General features: G+C 33.1%; 1 protein-coding gene across 2 annotated transcripts in view; it reads left to right on the top strand.

Moving 5' to 3' along the window:
• Folh1 (folate hydrolase 1) overlaps window positions 1-14155 on the top strand; it is a 47652-nt gene that overhangs the window by 33440 nt on the left and 57 nt on the right. For both annotated transcript variants that reach the window (XM_076843891.2, XM_076843890.2), the window contains 7 exons: window positions 2910-2977; window positions 5529-5620; window positions 6401-6491; window positions 8367-8631; window positions 8911-8992; window positions 12274-12366; window positions 13946-14155. The exon at window positions 13946-14155 is cut by the window's right edge and continues 57 nt beyond it. In XM_076843891.2, coding sequence (XP_076700006.2) covers window positions 2910-2977; window positions 5529-5620; window positions 6401-6491; window positions 8367-8631; window positions 8911-8992; window positions 12274-12366; window positions 13946-14135 — 881 coding nt within the window. In that variant the 3' untranslated portion in view covers window positions 14136-14155. The remainder of the gene's footprint in view (window positions 1-2909; window positions 2978-5528; window positions 5621-6400; window positions 6492-8366; window positions 8632-8910; window positions 8993-12273; window positions 12367-13945) is intronic.

Here is a 14155-nt window from a genome sequence, read left to right as displayed (position 1 = left end):
ATGTTTAAAATTTGTCCCTTTTAGATATACATGACAGTAGAGTATATTTTGACATATTGTACATACATGGACTGTAACTTATTCCAATTATGGTCTCATTCTTGTGGTTGTACCTGATGTGAAGTTACACTGGTTGTGTATTCATATCTGAACATTGGAAAATTATGTCCAATTCATTCCATTGTCTTTGCTATTTCTTTCCCCCTCTCTTCCCTTTATTTTCAATTGTCTAATCTACTGAACTTCTGAAATATAGCACTTTGATGAAGTTAATTTGGCATTTATACTTCTTCTTTGTCCATGTTTCTGAGCTACATTGTCCTAAGTTCATTTACAGGGGTGCATTTCACCTATCATTTCCTCCTCCTCTTGGACTAATGTGATGGCCTGGCCTTTCACAACAGACTTCCTGAATTTATTCCTGGCCCTGCCACTTCCTTCTTATGTGACTTCAGGTTATTGCTTTCTGCATCTATTCCTCACTTCTAAATAGATTCTGAGAGCACCTGTCTCCAAGGGTAAGTTACTAAGGCAAAAGGAGTTAATGATGGCAGAGCTCCCAGACCTTCCTTGCAGAGTAAATGTTCAAAAAAGTTTATCTTGATTCTTATTGTTACTACTACTTAAAATATATGAACAGATGAAACATTTGTGCCCTACAGAATGAATACTCCAAACACAGTCTTCAAATAAACAATATTCTTTTCATTGTAGTTTTTAAGATTTGATTTTTCATATATTTTTTAAAATTAGTGGGTTTAACTGATTTACAACACCCGCCTGGAATTGCTTCCTTGTATTCTTGTAGTTTTCAGGATTAAGAAGAATGGATCTAATATGTGATTGGATCATCACTAATCTCATTTTGTTTTATATTAAAATTTTTGTTAAATTCCCCTTTCTCAAATAATACAATAAACCATATTCTTAAGTTTCTTATGTTAAGATACAAAATTTACAGATAAAGCAAACTCCAGTCATGAACCACTCTTAAACTTAATACCTTCTCTGTAGTCTTTGATTCGAGGTGTTTCCCTCATGTTGATATCCAGAATATAATTTAGCTCAAGCAAAAGTGCAACAGGTGCTGTTTCAAGTGCTTTATAGGTAAACATTTATTTACTACTCACAATGACCCTGTGGTTTATTATCTTCATTGTACAGGAGACAAAACTGAGACTCAGACATAAAGTAACTTTCCCAAGGTCACAAATCCAGTGAAGGGTTGAGGTTATACCCTCACTCTGCTCTTTCAGCTGTATTATTCTAACCACTACATGTCATTTCCTATCCTTACTTCATACAGGTTTGGGGTATCATATTATAGCTAAGTGGTTCTACAAGTTACCTTTTTAATTCAGCAACATCTTATAGAAAGCTTTTCATGTGGCCATTAAACATTGGTTTACTTCACTTTAAAAACCAAAACAACAACAACAAAAAATCTCACAAAAAGCCAAACAACAACAAAAGAACTTCTACGATATTTTCAATCGAATACATCAATTCTCTAAATGAAGGTCAGATTGTTTCAGCTTGTTGCAGAACATATCCTTCATCTGCAGCTTTTTTCTGTGTAAGAAGAATGAAGGGTAAAGAGCAACAGGTGTAACTGCTTGGTCCTGGGATACATGCATTTGAGTTGTAACAAATCCTGCCAAACTATCCTGCTTCCCTTACTATGCTCTTAGAACACTTCTGTTTTAAAAATTACATTGGCTATATGCACATATTTTTTCTTCCAGATGAATTTCAGAATTTTTAAATCAACTTTTCACATTCCAAAAACAATTCTTGTTGGGTTGTCACTGTTCTTTTTCTTTCTTTCTTTTGTTTCTTTTCCTTTTTTTTTTTTTTTGAGAAGTCAATTATTTTATTTAGTATCCTTAGAAAACAATAGAGTTGGTCTTCATATCCATGGGTCCCACATGACACTGTTCTTAAAGTCTCAACTTTTGCTGTTCCCAGACATGGATCTTGAACTTTGAGATAAAGGCTACTTGCTATGCTCTGAGTGTGTTGCGTGTCTTTACTTTCTGGGCATTGGTGTACATGATCTCTTAGCTGTGAATGTCATTTCTTTTTGGTCCAGTTAATTCTTTCTGTTCAGAAAACTCAGTTGAAGAGTCACCTTTTTGTTGTAACTCTCTACCTGTACCTCCCTATACCCCCAATGGAGATACTCCCTGTGCTCCCAGGGTTTCTAAGAGCACTTCTGCTGACTGCTTCCCTTTACTCTCACCCAGCAGCCCTCAACTCCTGCAGGAAGAATGGAGAGTCCACCTCTACTCTGTAGAATCAGCTGTAGAGCAGCTAGCTCACAAGTTTATTTTCACAACAGATGTTTATTGGGTAATTGCTATAGTGGAAACACTAAGGATATATTAGCTAATAAAAGACCACCCTGGTTCCCATGGAACTTTTGGCCCACTGGGAGGGCAAATAACAGAAAGGCAATCATTTATTATATTAGATAGGTGAGGAATTTAGGGAAAAAATAAACCAATGTCAGAGAGGAAGAATGTATCCAGGATAGGGAGTGGAAGGAGCATGCTGTTTTAGATAAGATGGCCACAGGATATCTCTCAGAAAATGTAGCATCTTACTAGAGGAGGAATAAGTAGTATGGACTGAGAAATGCTGTGTGCAAAGGCCCCAAGGGAATATTCTTGCAGAATGGAAAATAAAAACTTGGAGAGATGATGTGGGTTGTTTCATACACCATGCTGGGAGGACATGATGAAGATGATGGGTTTTATAGAATGAGATCAAGAGCCATTCAAAAGTTTGAAATAAATTTAGTTTTTGAAAGGATCATTTCCATTTAGGAAGTTAGATGTGGTCTTTGAATAAACAAATAACTGAGAGAAATTAAATGAAAACCAATGTATCATTTTTCTGTCTTTCAGGAAACTACACCTTAAGAGTTGATTGTACACCACTGATGTATAGCTTGGTATACAATCTAACAAAAGAGGTAAAAAGAAATATATATATAACTTAAGAAAATTTAACTTCTACAAAAAATGTTTTTCTGAGGTGCCATTGTGATGCTATTGTTGTTTTATATAACTCATCTTTTTTTTTAATGTAACAATCCACTCCACAGAATGTCACATCTAACATGCTGCCTACACACTACCCCGTCTCCCCCCACAACATATTGAGGCAGCCTGTATGTAGCATTATGTTTACTATATTCTGTTTAAAAATGAGGAAACAGTTGAGAAATTATAGCCACCCTAGTCACCTAAGGTGTACAGTTGCTGAACTGGGACTTTCTCCTATGGTTTAAGTCCTTAATTTTACAACCAGTTTCTCCTTCTTAATATACTGTTCCCAATTAATTCAGGACTAAGGAAAACCAAATGTTCTAAATGATGGAGACAGAGTATGCATTAAAAACAACAAATCATTTTGGGGCAGTGGCTAGATGAGACTACGTAAACTTCCTTCTCAACATTTGCCTTGGACTCTAATCCCCTGGCCTCAGTGACCCTGAATGATAGCTCAATGTTATCTTGATTGTCACAGCACAGAGGGCACTGAACTTGGTAGAAAGGTGGATACCTAAATTTCTATAGGACAGGAATCTCTTTAACCTTCATACTCCATAACTCTGGTCCTAATCCAAGTTAGTAAGAATGAAGGGGGTTTGGCATGACAGATTTTTGTTTCTGCTAATAGTCTGAAGTGAATAGAAAGAAAACAATAAAGACAACAGAAAACCTGTTCACTGAATAGAATCAGAAATAAACAATGTAATTTCCAAGAAAAACAATTTTCTTCAGGAGGAATTATAAGTTATAATACATGTTATTAAGCTTTGGTTTCAAAAGCATGGAATTTAACCATAAAACTTCTATTGAAATAGAACAATCAATTTGAAAACATTTATTAGTCTAGCATTTATGAGCTCAATTGTTTGGCTGGAGTTTTATAAATTACCACACAACATACAATATTTAAGTATCTGAGACCTGGTATTTCATGAATTTCCACTATTCAAGTAATTCACAATACATGCTAAGGAAACTTGGCAGTTATTTTTGTTTGCTAACTGAATTTGTGGCCTCTGGTTATAATTGCAAAAATGTTGCTCTCTAGGTCAGGTTTGAAGTGTGTAGTGCTTGAAAATTTTTAGTTTTTTTATTTGTTTTGGGAGAATAATTTGTAGTATTTCAAATTTTGCTGGTAAACTAACTACTTGGTGCTATATTTTTACACTGTTTAATATATATATATATGTGTGTGTGTGTGTGTGTGTGTGTGTGTGTGTGTGTGTATGTATATATATTCCCCCCTTTGGCTAATGGAGTTATCCTATTCCTTATGTGAAGTTTGATATTAAATTATAAGCTTGAGTGAAATAACTGCTTTTCATGTTTTATAAATTTAACTTGTATCCCTATAAACTTTTGCATATGCATCTCTTATAGCACATAAGATACTGATTTCCACATTTTCCTGGCTACCCCTACTGTAGAAAGTTTGTTATGTGCCTTATTGGTCTTTGAATCCCTGGCATTTACAAAGGCTCTTAAAAAATGTAGGTGCTCCCAAAGGTATCTGAATTGCACTTGTTGAAAATTAGTTCATTTGACTCTCATTAATAGAAAATACAAACACTTTATACTATTATTGTTCAATTATCTGTAAATAACTGGAGAATGTTTAGTTTGCTGCCTAATTTTGGTACAACTTGTAATATTCTGGGTCTAGAATTCCATAAAAATGTAGAATTGTAAAATAGGTCATGTTTTACTTCCTTATTTTTATCATTTATGAAACCAGAAAATGAGTTTAATGTTTAACACAATTACACAAATAATTGGTTGAATAAAATATTTATATTATACTTTATATGCATATATACATATATTACTTAATGGTTTTGACAATCTTTCTGACAAGAAGAAGTCCTAAGAAGAATACATTCTGGGGGCTGGGATTGTGGCTCAGAGGGAGAGCACTTGCCTTGCATGCATGAGGTGCTGTTTTTGATCCTCAGCCCCACATAAAAATAAAATACAGATATTGTGTCCTCTTATAACTAAAAATATAAATATTAAAAAAGAATATATTCCCTTAACCAGTTCACTTCCTTTTATTTTCCTTTTCTAAGAAAAGGGAAAATATATGGTTTTGAGAGTCACCTAGCCCAATTTAGAAAAGTAGACAAAACAAAATTATACATTTTCTAAAGAAAATGGTTTGATAATAATTTGATGCGGTCGGTCTTCTTTTCTATGCACCTTATGGATTTTTCTTAATGTAGTCATTCCCATACATAATAATATGAGAATTTCCATTTAATGTCAGAAACTCATCATTGTAATTCATTTATTTATTCATTTGCTGGACCACTGGGTGACACCCCAACTTCACAGTTTTTAAGGACTGCTAATATAAAGATTGCATTTCTTGTTTTGTGTAACTATAATTAGCTCCCTGGTTAACAACAGACATGTAAGTTTTACTGCATCTATTTTTTAAAGTATTTTCCTTTCTTCCATTGATTTGTGTAGCTTCAAAGCCCTGATGAAGGTTTTAAAGGCAAATCTCTTTTTGAGAGCTGGAATAAAAAGAGTCCTTCACCTGAGTTCAGTGGCATGCCCAGGTAAACAAAACAGCAACCCAGCTTTCTGCTGGATTTGATTTTTTGACTGGGATTGTTTAGAAAATATCAGAATATTTTCTTTAAATCATAAATTTAAAAATTAAATTTTAAAATGCTCTAAGATCAGATAAAACAAATGCTTAAGAGTCTCAAATCCAATATTACAATGTGTTTTGAAGTTAAATCTGTCGGCTATCAAAAAATGAGTGTTATTAGAAGGGGTACTTGCATATGGTACATAAATATAAAGTTAGAATAGAGATAATGGTGAAAAGTAATTCTCATCATATTTCTATCACCTTATCACTTGTCTTTTTTCTGAACACCACACAGTTAACAGATACTTTGGTTACTCTAATATTGAATACAAGCATTACTTCTGCATTGGTTGTATCCTCACAAGCAAGGGAAAAGAACTATCTCAGTTGTTTGAGAATGTTGATATCAACAACATGTATAATTTAAAGTAATAAGGGAATAATTTACATCTGAATTACCTGAAAAAAATGGTTACTTATTTCACTTTATCACATACCTTAAATACAGATGTTAAATGAAATAATCTGAAGGAAAATATTTTCAACTTTCAGGAATCTTTTTAAAAAGGAACTTATAAAATAGTCATAAAACTGGATATTTTGTGATCAAATTAATGTTTCTCTCATTCTTTTCTGCATGTTTAAGTGTTTCATAATAGGGATGGAGTTTAGTTTACTTGATCTTTAATCTAAAATTGATAAAAAATTACTCTAAAATAATTCTGTTTTTTCCCCCTAAAAGGATTAGTAAATTGGGGTCTGGTAATGATTTCGAAGTGTTCTTCCAAAGACTCGGAATTGCTTCAGGCAGAGCACGATATACTAAAGATTGGGTAATTGTCTTTCACTAAATTCTTCAAGATTATTTATGAATTTATTTTAGCAAACAAATAATTTTGACTTCAAAAAGTGGCTCAAGCATTAAAGGAAGTGAGGAATATGAAGGCAGAAAGGAGACATGGTAGGGCTTGGCAGTGCTGGTCCTATGTGGGGTGGGTCCTGCATCTGATGTCTGAGCCCTTGTTCACTGCCCCTGGCCCCAGTATTCCTGACTGCAAACTTCTTTATGTTATATTAAATATATTTTCTGTTTTATTTGGTGGCATTGCATTCATAAAGTCATTTAGGTCATATAGGAATTGTCTCTTAAAATGTTTATATTAGTGCATTATAGTTATATGTAATATTGGGTTCATTTTGATATAGTCATAGAGGCATGGAATATAATTTGTTCCACTTCAGTCCCCAGTGCTTCTTCTTGCCCTCCTCTGCTCCTTTCCCAATTCTCTTCTTCTAGTCTAATGACCATCCTTCTATTCATTTATCCTTTTGTTAAAATCGGTGCTTTGTAGAACATAAAGGTGGAATGCCGCTATAGGCACATGCATAATATCTTTGACTTTTAATACCATTCAAAATTAATCCATATATATACCTATATAAACATTTCTATTTTTATCTCTGATAGATCCAATTATTAGATTAATCTTTAAAAGCAAGTGACATAATGCACAATGAAGATATGAGTCATATGCCATTCCTTTTGTTGTTGCTGCTACTATAAGTTTATATTTTATTTTTATCAAAATAACATAGATGTATAGTTTATAAAACCTCATAACTAAGACTAATAGCTTCTTATATCAGTTTGGTACTTGTCCCACTTGATTTCTATTTGTCAGGTGAAAAGTCTTTCAACTTTTACTTTTTAATATGTATCTACCTCCATCTTTATAAGTTATCAACAACAAATAAATGATCAGTATCAAAAATTCAAGCACCTTGGAAAATGATCAAAAGGCATAAATCAGCAGTTTGAAAAGTTTTTCTTTTCCCTCCCTCCCTCCCTCCCTCCCTCCCTCCCTCCCTCTCTCTCTCTCTCTCTCTCTCTCTCTCTCTCTTTCTTTCTTTCTTTCTTTCTTTCTTTCTTTCTTTCTTTCTTTCTAATGTACTGAGAGCTAGAACTCATGGGATTTTACCACTGAACTGCATTCCCAGTTTCCTTTTTACAATTTTTGTTTGAGGCAGGATCTCCATAAGTTGCCCAGGCTAGCCTTGAACTTATGATCCTATTGCCTCAGCCTTCCAAGTTGCTGGGATTAAAGGCATGCACCACTGTGCCTAGATGAAAAGTCCTTCCTTCTTGGCTTTTTCTTATATTGTTGACTTTCCTTATACCTGTCTGACCATCCCTCCCTCTCCATAGTGAAATTCTGCATTTACTTCTGAACCCCTCACTGCTTGGACAGTCTACTTTTCCACACACTGTTCATCAGAGAATAATTTTTTAATAGAATTTCAGTCTTTAAAAAGTTCCACATATTTCCCTATATAATATTGTCATGTTTATTTACTTATTTCTAATAGTTTGGTCTTCTTAAATTATTTTTATTCAAATGCAACACTTTTCTTGACTTTTCCTCAGTCTCCTAAAACATTTTCACATCTCTGCTATGGTTAAAGACAAGTCTGTAAGGTGATTCCAAAAGAATGTTTTTATAATATTGTTTATGTTACACATGCATATATTTTACTTAGTGCAAGCCTAGAGTGAGTTTAAATACTGTAATAGTAGACCCATATTAAGTAGCACACTGAGGTATTTAAGTACTTCCTTTTATTTATTATTAGTCAAACATTAACAGTAAATAAAGTGCTATGTATTTTAGTATAAGCTATCTTACAAGAGATATGTGTTTCTTTTGTAGAAAACACACAAATTCAGCAGCTATCCATTGTATCATAGTGTCTATGAAACATATGAGTTGGTGGAAAAATTTTATGATCCAACGTTTAAATATCACCTCACCGTGGCCCAGGTTCGAGGAGGGATGGTGTTTGAATTGGCCAATTCCATAGTGCTTCCTTTTGACTGTCGAGATTATGCTGTAGTTTTAAAAAAGTATGCTGACAAAATCTACAATATTTCAATGAAACATCCACAGGAAATGAAAACATACAGTGTATCATTTGGTATGTTGCACGTCCTCTTTCCAATGTCATTATTTGTATGTTTCCAGTAATTTCTGAAATGCAATGACCTTCCTTAGGACATTTATTTTTTATTTTTGTTCTACATGATGAAGTATTCTGTTTACTTGTGCACATGTACTTTTCGTGTCATGACTGCTCATATTCCTTGTAAGACACAAAAGAGGATGATCTTCTATATTCTCATTTTTTTTACCTATGTAACAACATCATTAGAAATTACTTTCTTAAAGCTTTTGATGATTCCAACTTCTATTTCAGATGCACTGTTTTCTGCAGTAAAGAATTTTACAGAAATTGCTTCTAAGTTCAGCAAGAGACTTCAAGATTTAGACAAAAGCAAGTAAGTTCTACATTTATTTATGTATATAATGGATATAATTAACAGGAAATACAAGTTGACATCTTGGTTACAAAAGCATCTTTGGGACATTTTGACTGTATTTGTGTCCACTCTACAGCACCCTGTGCAGGGTTGCCTACCTCCTAAGGACCTATCTCTGACATTGCTTAGTGAACTGTGCTACTCCGAGATGCCAGTGTCTTCTTGCTGCCAGTTGATGAGATACAACATACCACCTAAACAATGAAGGGTCCTCCATGTGTTACCCCATCTCTCTCTCTTTTTTTTTTTAATCTCTTGCTTTTTCATTGTCTGTGCATCACACTTCAACCAAATTCTCTTATTTCCAAAAACCTAACTTCTTTCTACCTCTTCTTGAAGTTATTACCTCCATGCAGAAATCCTCATCTGCACCTCCAGCTGGTAAAATTCAATTTATCCAGAATATGAATTAATTTGAAACCATTATTTATGTTAAACATTATATATGTGAAATTTATATATGTTAAACATTACTATTAATCCTATGTAAAATCAATAAATGTAAAACAATTTGAACAAAATTTTAAAGATGATAATGTGACAGTACTAAAATTCTATCAACTATGCAAACTATGCAAATTTCAAGACTCAGCATAGAGTTCTTATACTTTAACTTAGTATTTCCACTTATTTTTTTCCTTAAGGATATAGTCTCAAGTTTTGATTAAAAAGATATTACCTAGAGAAAGATAAGAATTATAAAATTATAATATCAAATAAATAAAAACAACCTAATGCCCAGTAGGGGAAGAATTTACTGAAAGATCTCTACCAATTTGAACATTTTATAATCATTAAAAATAATTATTCCCCAACACCAGACACACAAAAAGCAAAGCAAAAATGATTATTATAAATATTATATATGTGAATATAATAACATGTGAGTTAAACCAAAAACATAAAAATTACGTAGGTTAAATTTTTGACCAAACAGAAAAACTTCAGGGGAATAAAGCAATTAGTATAATAATTGTGTTATTTTGACACTACTATATAAGGAGAAGATTTTTTATCCTTTATATTTTTCTCCAAGTTTTTTATGTATAAAAAATAAGAAGAATGCCTTTTTAAGGGGATCCCAAACACCATGTATTCTACAAAACTGATTTTTCTATCTTTAAAACAAATGATGTTTCCTTCTCCCTCTGACAGACTACCTCATGGCTTGAATCATGTTTTCTGATGGAACTCAGCTTGACTATCCTTGAGTATTTCTATTTGTGCCTGTCTACTTTATATGATAATTAAGATACAGTGTGTGTCTTTCTTTGATGTTTAGGAATCCTGGAACACCTATATGTTGCATATAATAACAGTAAATGTCAAATAAGGAAATAAAGTGCATGTTGAGTTTCTAGTCTGAAACTTTGAAATCTAAAAAGACACTTCTGGCCTTGCTTTTCTTACATCAATGTTTATGCTCATCAGAGAACATGAGGTGTTGACTCTAGTACCTTCAGGTTTACATAATAGTCCACCTTAAAATATATAATTCTCTGGTCCTCCCTGGAGAGGCTGGCATGCTCCAGGAGTAAAAAGACAGTTTACTTAGCTGTCTTGAGTATTAGCAGCCCAGGGTTACTCCACGTTGAAATCAGGTACTATACAAAGAACCTCTGAAGACTTTTAGTGGTAGCTACAAGATGAGAAATCCAGACAGAGAAAGGGAGAGATAGAAATAGAGATAGAGATGGAGATGGAGATGGAGACAAGAGAGAGAAATGTAGTTGGGTAAGAGGAAAGGAGAGAAAGAGAGAAGGAGAAATAAAAAGAAGTGAGTGTGTGTGTTTGTGTACTTACCTGTGTGGATCCACATGACCTCTTGCATTTACAGCAATGCTTTGTGAATTTGATTCAGAAACCTGTAATTTCATATAGAAATTATCTTTCACTCTAATCCCCTTTGTTTATATGGGCTGCTAACAGATAAAGTCTATGCCTCCTTTATACTTTCAAAAATACTGAATTCATTATGATAAAAAATAAATGTTGAAAATAACTTAAATCTAAATTATGTGATCTTAGTTATTTCTATTTTTGTTTTGTCTACATAGTTCAGCTAATAGGACAACATTGGTGACCTCCTATTTCAATCAACAGCTTTCTATTTGCAAATTTGGGCAACTTGATAAGCTATTGATTCTTAGTTCTGTCATTTATAAAGTGGAGCTATTGCTGGGCACAGTGATACACATCTGTAATCCTAGCAACTCAGGAGGATGAGGCAGAAGGATCATCAGTTCAAGACTAGCCTCAGTAACTTAGTGATGCCCTAAACAATTTAGTGAGACCCTGTCTAAAAATTTCAAATAAAGTAGAATTAAGAGGCTTGGGGGATGTGGCTTAGTGGCTAAGTACCCCTAGGATCAATCCTCAATTGATCAATCCCCAATTTAATTAAGTAATTAAAGTCAATTAGAAAATTATATTTTTAAAAAATGGAGGTAGTATCTTTCCAACATGAAGGATTGGCCTGAAGATTAAAAATAATATATTATGTTAGCATTCAGAAAAATGATTACTAAATGTCCTTATTGTTAAAAACAACATAAAAATTAAGAGCAAATTAAACCAATGAATAAAACAATTATTCCTTTTCTAGTTTGTTAATTGAATTATGACACAAGCAATATATTGAATTCAAAACTCATTGTGAAACTATTTAGGACTGTTAGATTAATTTTGATTAATCTGAATCATTTTTATTACAATAACAACCATGCCACCAGCGTTTGCAATGCAAATTCTGTGGTACTGTTGGATACATTGTAGGCTTTCCACTATCTTTGAAAGAACACAAAGACACCATCTCTTATGCTCATGAAAGTTTATCCTTAATAACAAGAAAATGTCATGAGTTGTCACTTAAAAATATTTATAATTTGCCTGGCACCTTACAAAACATTTATAAATTGTCTCATTTAAACATTGATATGACTTCCAAAGTAGATAATTAAGATTCCTAAGGTGAAAAAAGCCTTCCCCGAATTCATTTTCTTATATTTACCACTTACTATTTCCACTTACATAAAAATTACTATCAAATGTTTCCGTTGGCAAAAGTCACTGCTTCCATAGTTTCATAAGTCTCAGCAAAATAGAATTTTACAAGATATCAAAAATATGATTATTACCTGTTGTTGATATTAATTTGCACATTATAGGAATTTTAAATATTTTTGCTTGCTGGGTAATACAATTTCATGCACTTATACCTATACTAATTTCCTTTTTAGCCTAATATTATTGAGGATTATGAATGATCAGCTGATGTTTCTGGAACGGGCATTCATTGATCCTTTAGGGTTACCAGACAGGCCTTTCTATAGGTAAGAAAGAAAATATGACTCTTCACTTTAATATCACATTTTTAAAATGTTGTGCACTGTGGAAAAAAATATAAAAATTGATTTCTTGAAAGCTAATAGAATATTTCAAAATATATATAGTCTAAAAGATACTATATTTAGTTTCCAAATAATGTAATATGATTCTTATATATCTTTCTTTTTAGCATTTTTTTGTGTCTGATTATAAAAAAAATGTTTATTTTAGGAAATGTAAAAGATTCAGAAAGACACAAACAGAAAACAAAAATCTCTCCAAGTTTATATTTTCTTACACAATTTTAGCCCTTGTTCTATTTTAAATATAATTGTTTTTATATATATGCATGATAATAATAAATTTAATAAACATGCATTAATATGTAATAAATATATATTTATTTACTCCCTAAATTTGTTATTAAAGATTTTTCCACCTAAATTTTGTCAAATGTGCTTATTTCTGATAAATACCCACTGCCCCCAGGTTGCCCATACTGTGAGTACTGCAAAATGGGTTATGTTAAGGAACAGCCATAAGTGGTGCCACCTTTCCCTGTAGGGACTGTCAAAGGGTCAGGAGTTGGAAGAAAAGGCATCATCCAAACAGGGTGACTATTTTGCCAATGGTAGCATGGTTGTGTCTCTTTAACACTTTACCTTGTTACTTTGCAACTTATCCTCTTTCAGGGCTAGCACATGACCTGGCTTAGCCCCTTCAATGAAAGTCTTTTTTCTAGTTCTTGTAAACATCACAAATGGTTTTTAATGATTCTTCATGCCTTCAGCTAAGCATTAAGTCACATTTAGAATATGACTTTTTAAAACATAGAAAAAAGTTGGTTGGCTGGTTTTAAATGGGAATTTAATGATCACAGCAGTGTTATAAGGCCAGGGGTAGTGTGGTGTAGTAAAACTCAGTACTTATTTTCTATGCGCATTGAGACAAATAATTTAATTACAGTCAGTTTTGTCCTCTGTGGAACTAACAGCAACTTTGTAGAATTCACTTTTAAGAATTAGAAAAAAGTGGCCAGGTGTGGTGATTCACATCTATAATCCCAGCAATTTGGAAGGCTGAGGCAGGAGAATCACAAGTTCCAGGCCAAACTGAGCAACTTAGTGAGGCTCTAAACAACTAAGTGAGGCTCCGTCTTAAAATAAAAACTAATAGTAATAAAGTAAAATGAAAAAGGGCTGGAATGTGGCTTAGTGGTAAAAGCCCTTTGGATTCAATCCTCAGTATAAAAAAATAAAAAAAGAAAGAAAAGAAAAGAAAGAAAGACTTACAAAAAATTGTACTAAATTCTTGAAGAATACTAAGCACAATCTATACCAGGTAATCAGCAGTTGTTTATCCTTGTTGCTACTGGTGTTAGCTCTGAGCAACTTTGAGCTATCTATTTAAAGTACAAGTAGTTAATACATATTTCATAGACTAGTCTTTGGAGACTAGTGAACTTATAAGTTTGCTTGCTCAAAGTATAAATTTAGGAATATGAGATCCAAGATTATATGGTGCTCCTCTTTCTTTCTTGTATGTCATTTGTGCAACTAACAACAAAGTATTTTCTCTCAACAGGCATGTCATTTATGCTCCAAGCAGCCACAACAAATATGCAGGGGAATCATTCCCAGGAATTTATGATGCTTTGTTTGATATTGAAAGCAAAGTGAACCCTTCCAAGGCCTGGGAAGAAGTGAAGAGACAGATTTCTATTGCAGCCTTCACTGTGCAGGCTGCGGCAGGGACTTTGAGAGAAGTAGCCTAATAGATTTCTCTATAAACCCC

This window comes from Callospermophilus lateralis, chromosome 2 (assembly GCF_048772815.1).
Source record: "Callospermophilus lateralis isolate mCalLat2 chromosome 2, mCalLat2.hap1, whole genome shotgun sequence".
Classification (NCBI taxonomy): Eukaryota; Metazoa; Chordata; class Mammalia; order Rodentia; family Sciuridae; genus Callospermophilus; species Callospermophilus lateralis.
Note: the sequence above shows the minus strand (reverse complement) of the source record. Positions and strands in the feature narration are given on the sequence as shown.